This window comes from Olea europaea, unplaced genomic scaffold (genome assembly GCF_002742605.1).
Source record: "Olea europaea var. sylvestris unplaced genomic scaffold, O_europaea_v1 scaffold428, whole genome shotgun sequence".
NCBI classification, from domain to species: Eukaryota; Viridiplantae; Streptophyta; class Magnoliopsida; order Lamiales; family Oleaceae; genus Olea; species Olea europaea.
The window spans coordinates 150,317-158,895 of NW_019262587.1; the positions used below are offsets into that span (position 1 = coordinate 150,317).

Here is an 8,579-nt window from a genome sequence, read left to right on the forward strand (position 1 = left end):
CAAACCTCTAACCATCTGAAAAAGACTGATTATGAGAATTGTGGTACATAATCATTCTATATACAAGTTGATACCCAACAATTGCACAAATCAACTGGAGCCACAAATTTCATCCATGATAAAGAAACTAAATTTTGCACATGTTTGGTGTAGATTAAAATCAAATTTTTAGTAAATTTTCATAAAAGTTAATGCAAAGTATTGTCGGAAAGTTGTTGCTATCATAAAATACGGGATTAAAATTAGATTTTAATTTATACTAGACACGATTTTAATGTCTAAAAGTAAATAGATATAGCGGTGAGAGAAGAGCCCATCTTACTACTATGTTACTTTCAACTCTTGGTTTATGTGGTCATTTATATCTATGGGTCTATTTTGTTAGGTAAAATGGAAAAAAAACTTATGGAGAAAGAGCACAAAGCTAGATTTCCCTTTCTTTCCTTATTAAACGTATGGAAGTATGTTCATATTTTTGTATTGTGATATAAATAATTTAAATTTAATTTACTCAGTAATATGATTCTGTAATAGTATAGGATCCTTCCTTTTATACTTATTTATGAACCTGTAAACGGAGTTATTTCATTTGTAATTAATTGAACGGAAAAAATTATTAATTATATATATATATATATATATATATATATATATATATATATATATATATATATTTTAGTAGGTGAAATTTAATTTTTCAAAAAAGCTGGAGCACCCGAGATAAAATCTCGGGATTCAGTCCAGGGGCCGAGGTGCTGCCAGATGTAAAAGGGGCGGGGCCCGCATGTGTGAAGATCCAGGGTCAAGGAGCTGCCACCTCGACCCTGGAACGGAACTCGAGATTTTATCCCGGGTTCTGAAGCATCACTCTTAATTTTTTATAGTATAGGGTCTGTAAAATCATTCCATGTCTCATTAGGGGTGGGCGCGGATCAGATCGGTTTGGTTCTCTTTAGAATCGAACCGAACCAAAATTTTCGGGTATCTAGTAAATGGAACCGTCGGGTCCAAATATAATTATGAAACCGTTCGGGTTCGGTTCCATTCGGTTCTGTACTATAATTAAATTTTTTAACGTTTATAACAACATTATATAAACACAACTAATTATACATTCAATGATTTTAAAATGTCATAGACTAGTAGACTACCTTGTTCAAGTGATCGCTACGGTCAAAGTTTCGGTCGACGGAGGTCACAGCATCGACCGACAATTGTATATGTTTTGAAATGTCAATGAGGCTCCGAGAGTCGAAACAACGTTATGCACTTTAGTGTAGGTGTTTAAAATTATTTAGTGGATTGAATCTTGTTGGATTAAGAAATGAAACAATAAAATGGGTAATGGGGCCAAAAATTAAAAAATTAGAAATGAAACAAATTATTGGGCCAAAAATTTGGATTTAAAAATTGTTAATTTGTTAATTTGTTTAGAAAAAATTAAAATTAAAATAATTTGATTTACTCAATATAAAAAAAATTAGAAAGATTCGGTTCTTGGTCTAGAACCGAACCATACTCATCAGTTTTCAATTCAGATACCCATTCGGGTATTTAATTTGACAAGAACGATTAGGTTCGGGTCGATCAATTCGGTTCGGGAGATTTACCCAGCCCTATGTCTCATTGTGTGTAAGCTGAATTTATTTCTTTGTTCTATAAACCAAATAAGTATGTGAAACTCTCATAGATAATTATAAAACTTGATCTATTAGCTTTACTTAGTTTCACCATTTTGTCTAGAAGTTGAAATTTTCCAAAATATGGGAATTTCTTTATTTATATCTTCAGCACGATTTCTAATATTTTATATTTAATTGTATTTATTTTTTCTTTGGGAAAATAACTTGCCGTCAAAGTCACCAAAGGATAAATTATCGATCCCATAATTTGGATCCTAGAATTTTCGCCCTGTTTGGATGGGGTCACGTCCAAGAAGATTTATTGTAGAATTTTACTCAATTTCACAAGAGTTGTGTAAAAGTTGCATTTATTCAAAATGCAACTTTGTCTTTCCATTTAAGATACGATACGAAAATAAAATAACATTTTTCTTCTTTTGTTAAAATTATTATCGGAATCCCTCTGTGATGGACAGTATGGGTGTAAGCGGTCCGATTTTATCGATTTTTGACAAATTTTCAAACCAAACCGTTTAAACCGGTTTGAGAACTCAAACGTAAACCAAACCATTTTGAACGGTTTGAAAAAAACTCAAACATAAACCTAACGGTTTGGTCCTGTTTTAAACCGTCAGTTTTGCCATATGTTTTTTTTTTCATCTACTTTTACGTCATTAATTCATTGAATTCAATATATATTTATATCTTACTAGCAATAAATCTAAACCAAACGAAGCCTCTGTTTGAACCAAATTTTTGGGACAAAAAAATGAAAATTTGGATCGTGATCCCTCAAGTTCAGCCACCTTTGTTGACCTACTATTTCATGTTTGGGATCCAACTTCCTCTCCAACAGTCAATTTTCTCATTATGATGATATAAAAAATATGGCTCAAATATAGCTAAATATATCTACTATAAATTTAAATATCAACTAAATCAAAGTGAAATCATAATAAATTAAAACATAGTTTTTTTCATTTTTGTTCACTTTTTTAGGCTAATGACAATACAATAACATTACAATACAAGTCTACTAAACTAGATATAAGACCAAAAAAAATATAATGATGCCCAACAAGACCTCGTGATCATCATATCTAAAAAAAGGATACTGAATTAACCAAGTAAATAACCAACCACAATAATAAATCAATTGTTTATAATATCTAAAGATAACAATTACACAAGTTTATGTTTGTACGATATTACGAAATTTATTTAATTTCAGATTCTTACTTTAGTTTGCTACGAAAAAAATAATTGACCTGAAACTTTATTCGTAGTAAATATTATTACCGAAAGTCTAAGATCTCTTTGTCTCTGATTTGATATAATGGATTTCAATTTAACTTTGAAGATGCGTAAAAAATCTGAAAATGAAGTATATGGTGCCGGTGACTGAAGACTGTGTTAGATGTCGGCTAGAGTTCATCTAAATTCTAAAGAGAAAAAGGGTTTTTGATAGATTATGTTAGAACCCGTTTGGTGCACATTATTTGGGAAAATAATACATTTTTTTCCATTAAATCAGCCTACAATTTTTGACTTCAAAACTCTAAGATAGGGCTCAGGATGTGATGTTTAAAACGCATTTTTGTTGAAAAAATGTGGAACAAATGGGCTCTTAGTCTTGAGATTATTAGATATAAATTATAATTATTGGATAATAATAATATATTTGAATTAGAAAATTAGAAATTGACAAAAATACCCACAAATGACAAAATTATTGAATTTTAAATATTTGGATGAATTTTCAAAAATTTTCATTTTTTCATTTTGTTTATTTTTATATATTTTTTTGCCGGTCCGTTAAACTGCAATTAAAATTCTCAAATTTAAACCAAACTATTTTGACCAGTTTGATTTGAGTCAAAACCATTTCGTTGACCTGGTCCACGTGATACCAAATCGACGATTTCTAAAATGTGATTTCGATTCAGTTTTCCGATTTGACAATTTTTAGTTCTATTGTACAGTGACTGAAAGGGAGATTATAGCATTAAAGTCAATTGAAGCTCACAGCTTTTGTCCATATGTATTAATGTTTTTTTGATTCGACAATAATATGATAAGAATTTTGAGACTTTTTCCGATAAAAACCATTTATCCAATGAGATTAGATTGTGGACTTCAAGCTCTCGCATTTCATATCGAGCTATTGAAATTTGAAAATTTGAAAGTTTGGCGTCATAATGGACAAATTATAATACAAGTTCATGTTTGGTTTTGTTAAAAATGTTTATAAATTATAATAAATAATTAATTTAAATTACATATTTTATGGACCCCATAACTCATAACAATTTTTCAATTACACATTCCATTAATTTTTATCAAAATATATTAAAAAATTAATTTTTAACAAAATCATAGCGGAGCAAGATTCTATGATTATAGATTTTTTTCCTTCTTTTTATATTTCAGCGGGGCCTGAGACGCGCTTGCATCTGCCACTTCGTACGGATGAAATCAAGGTTGCCTAACGACGTACGTAAAAATGAATATTTATTTTATTTATTTCCTAGAACAAGACCTACAAGATCATTGAATGTTAACATAAATTATTTTTAATACATTTTTGGAAGTTTGTTGAACTAAAACAAACCATAACCACACGAATAATGCAAAATAATTTCTTAAGCAAGAAATCTAGTTTTTTCCAAATATTAATTTATATTTTCCTAATTATTTAAGACATACTATAAATTAAATTGAACATGCTACGTCGTAATTACACAAAAGAATTTGATACTTGTACATTGAGCTTGATAGCTCAATGTATAGCCTTCTCATAAAAAAGGAGGGCCCGCGTCCAACAAAAAGTTATCGGACACCCCCTGTTGAGGGGGGCTATACACTGAGCTTGACAGCTTGGTGTATGTGTAGCACTTCTCTTACACAAAACATGCCTCATTTTAAATTTTTAATTAAATATGAATATATCTTTTTGCTTAATTATAAGTTAAATTTACTTTTAAATTACTTATTTTTTTTATTCATAAAACTTAATCGTTACAAAGTAAACCCAGCTAACCATTAATTTCCTCTTTCTCTCTCTAGACTTTTACTAAACACGCGTAGTTTCTCTCTCTATATCTTTTTCCATTTCTGTACATATATGACCGAATCCTCCTGATTTTCTCTCCCTAATTTGACCGTCTCTCTCGACGTTATGGAGACGGCGATGCAGGTGGAGGAGCTAACTTCCGGTGCGAGTGGTCGCATAATTCCGCTATTCAAAAACCTCCGGCAGTCAACCATTTCCTATAATGCCTTCAGAAAATCCGTCCTGTTAATCTACTCGTTTTTTGTATGGATCGTCCTGATACTCCCCCGCCGCCATCGCCGGTCTTCCTCCGCTACCGCCTCTGCTCCTCAGTCCCCCAGGGAGGCGGCGGCTTCCCGGAGTAAGTTTGGTCTACGGAGAGACGAGGAGGATACAATAAGGCGTAGGGCACTCGCGGAGGGTATAGAGATGATGGCGGAGGATACTGGTGACTGGAACAGCCGGTGCCAGTGGAATACGTTTCTGTTTAACGGTGCGCGACGGAATGCGCTGTTCTGCAGGTCGTGGTTCCCGGTTTCCGGTGAATTAAAGTATGTTTCTTTAATTCTATGTAGTTAATTTAATTTTTGTAACTGCATCAAATAGAGAATTTTGATTTTCCGTGGATTAAATTTGATTTTTTTTAATTTTTTTTTTTTGCTTTGTACTGTATCAATTATTTATTTATTTATTTATTCTCTTATCCTGGGGAAATATTTTATGTCTTTCCAGTTCGGTTTAGTCTCCAAATTAAAATTACATTCCTTGATATTTTTTTTGTACCCACGCATGCATATATAAGTCTAAACACGTAAACTACGAATATACTGGGGGGTTTTGCTGGAAGGAAGGTGAGAATTCTTAACTTGTTATAGCTGACCTTTTCAAGTACAAGTTTCTATGTTTCGTGTGATTTGGTGTTTCTGTTTCGTGTTTACTCATCTTATGTGTAAGCATATTTGCAGTCATATTCTATCATTCATGGCTCCCATTTGAATGATGAGTGTGAGTGTGAACTAGTAGTTTCTCAGTTTTAGTTAACACAACTTGTTAATGTCTAGCAAATTTGTCAGGTCACATGCTAGTGTAGAAGATTTAACATGATCTATAAGCAATTCCGTGAATACTCTAGAATTAAAGGTTTTCTATAAGTATAAAACAAAAAGTAGTAGTTAATATTCTTGTTTTTTGTCATAATTTTTTCCTTTTTGACTGAGTTAACCATTTGATTGGAGTTATTAACGTTATCTGGAGAATCTGGTACTTTCAACTATCAGTAATGACCAAGATCTGGTCCAATTATCTGGACTCTTGAATACAGTTTGTAGGGGTATCTGATTCTCAGCAATTTCCATGATCTTTTCATACTCGCCCTCATCATCATATTGTTTGTTAAAGGATAAATTCCACATCGGTTAAATACAGAAATATAGACCAACTTATAAGGGTTTAAGCAACTCTTGTAACAAGGTTGGTCTTTTAAAATGGAACTCCAAGTCTTAACACTGTTTGGTGGATATAATTTTTGTACATTGGAAAGTACTGCTGCCTCCTAAAGTTTATTAACTTTTTTTTGCAAAAGATGAAAGGTAAGGACTTGAGCAGCATTACCGAACCAACACTGCTGATGACCATCTGATATGTAGAGATTGATTTTTGTGTAGAAAATCATAATACAGTCCTTGACGACTGACAAGTTTTGATTGGAAGGAGATCATATCACCTAGTGTAAGCGAATTGAATAGCTGGTGAATATGAATACTGATCGTAATGCTTATTTGATTCTGCTGGCAACGTTTTGATGATTAAAAGTTCTTTTGTATTATGGACGTTGTAATATTGAGCATGAACCATTGGTCCTATCACTTGATATTTTTCTGGTGTATTTAGTACCAGTTATTGCAATTCTTTTCTCAACCATTTTACAACGAAAACCAATTATTGTAATGCTCATAACTGTCTTCCATTTAGTGAATTCTTGTTATTAGATAAAATTCTGGAACGCCTGGATTTAATCTTGAAGAAAGGAACAAGGGGCTAAGCTGTTGCTAGTCTCTGTTCTTTTGTGGTTTTCTGATTTAGAAAATGTATAGATCTACTTTAGCTGTTGCCTGCCATTTGTTTTTGGTTTCTGAACTTCTCCTACAAAGGCCATTTTCCATTTTCAGGGGTATTTTGATCATCATACATGGGCTTAACGAGCACAGGTTTTTTTCCTTACCTTTATTGCATGTTTTATTTTCGGTGTCAATTCCATGGAATGATCATTCATGAGTTGGTTGACATTTACAGTTCTTGCATTTTTTTTTCAGTGGACGCTACAGTAATTTTGCCAAGCAATTGATCTCGTGCAACTTTGGGGTCTATGCAATGGACTGGATAGGTATGGTTTGTATGTTGTTATCAGTTTATACGTTTTATGGATCCAAATTTCTGGTGGATGCTTTCATTCCATTTCATGTTTACCCTTGTTCTACCCTCCTGCGATGATTTTAGCGTGATATTGTTTCCTTCATTATATATGTGCATATATTCCTATGGCAGGTCATGGAGGAAGTGATGGATTGCATGGATATGTGCCTTCATTGGATCACGTTGTTGCAGACACGGTAATTTAGCTGCTTCTTTTTTTAATCTCATGCACAGTCGGATTCTTGGGCCATGATTTACACTAATTTGGTCTACATTGTTGGAGTACCTTGCCTTTTTAATTCATAATGCGGGTATAGATAATCTGATTTTTAGTACTGTGTTTTTTACTTTTTTAACAGGGGGCTTTCCTGGAGAATGTTAAATTGGAGAACCCAGGTGTACCATGTTTTTTGTTTGGTCATTCGACTGGAGGAGCAGTAGTTTTGAAGGCAAGGCTTTCAACAGAGCCAAATACTAGTCTCAGATCCTTTTCTTCTTTTACGTCATTCTTTTTTTTGTCTTTGTGTGGCATTCTTCAATTTAAAATATTACAATTGAATGTTGGAAATTATTCTCCTTTGAATAGGCTTCTTTGTATCCACTTATAGAAGAAATGTTGGAGGGGATCATATTGACTTCACCAGCATTGCGCGTTAAGCCAGCCCATCCTATTGTTGCTGTAAGACTTCAATTTATGCTGAATTTGGACCTATAAATTGTCTTTTAGTTTCCTTATTAAGCATCTGGTAATACGTACCTGACTAGTTGCTTGATTACCATGTTATAATGCATATTTCCAACCCAGAATCTCTTCCTTGGCATGATAAATGTTTTATGCTCCTATTTGTGCAGGCCGTGGCACCAATATTCTCACTGGTGGCTCCGAGGTTCCAGTTTAAAGGTGCTAACAAGAGGGGCATTCCAGTTTCCAGGGATCCTGCAGCACTCTTGGCCAAGTACTCCGATCCATTGGTCTATACTGGACCCATAAGGGTCCGAACAGGCCACGAGATTTTGCGCATCTCATCTTACTTGACGCGCAATTTCAAGTCTATCACCGTCCCCTTTTTCGTCCTTCATGGAACAGCTGATAGAGTCACTGATCCAAAGGCTTCTCAGGATTTGTACAATGAGGCAGCATCCAAGTTTAAGGACATAAAACTCTATGAAGGTTTCTTGCATGACCTCCTGTTCGAACCTGAGCGAGAAGATATAGCCCGGGATATCATCGATTGGATGGAGAAGCGATTAAGTCTCGCGTGATCCAGAATATGCCAGTAGTTGTTGGTAAACTCAAATCTGAAAATGTATTTATTTTGTTGATCATAGAATTGGTGGGGAAGATTTATGATCTATAGGCTATAGCTCTGGATTTAGTCCTTAGGCATTCACCAGAAACTGCTGTAGTATAGACTATGAACCTTAAATGTATTATATTTTGTAGCAAAAACTAAGTTGTTTCCTATACGACTAAAGTCTCAACATCTTGGAAA

At 33.6% G+C, this 8,579-nt stretch overlaps 1 protein-coding gene across 2 annotated transcripts; it reads left to right on the forward strand.

The window, feature by feature from the left end:
• Nucleotides 1-4,677: 4,677 nt before the first annotated feature.
• LOC111387819 (monoacylglycerol lipase) lies at nucleotides 4,678-8,579 on the forward strand. 2 transcript variants are annotated; one of them, XM_023012411.1, is made up of 7 exons: nucleotides 4,678-5,225; nucleotides 6,825-6,881; nucleotides 6,987-7,057; nucleotides 7,219-7,283; nucleotides 7,446-7,535; nucleotides 7,673-7,765; nucleotides 7,939-8,579. In XM_023012411.1, the coding sequence occupies exons 1-7, from the start codon at nucleotides 4,801-4,803 to the stop codon at nucleotides 8,347-8,349; spliced, it is 1,212 nt and encodes a 403-aa protein (XP_022868179.1). In that variant the 5' UTR covers nucleotides 4,678-4,800; the 3' UTR covers nucleotides 8,350-8,579. The 2 variants fall into 2 exon arrangements, with proteins under 2 accessions (XP_022868179.1, XP_022868180.1); XM_023012412.1 differs by having other exon boundaries at nucleotides 4,682-5,225; nucleotides 6,843-6,881.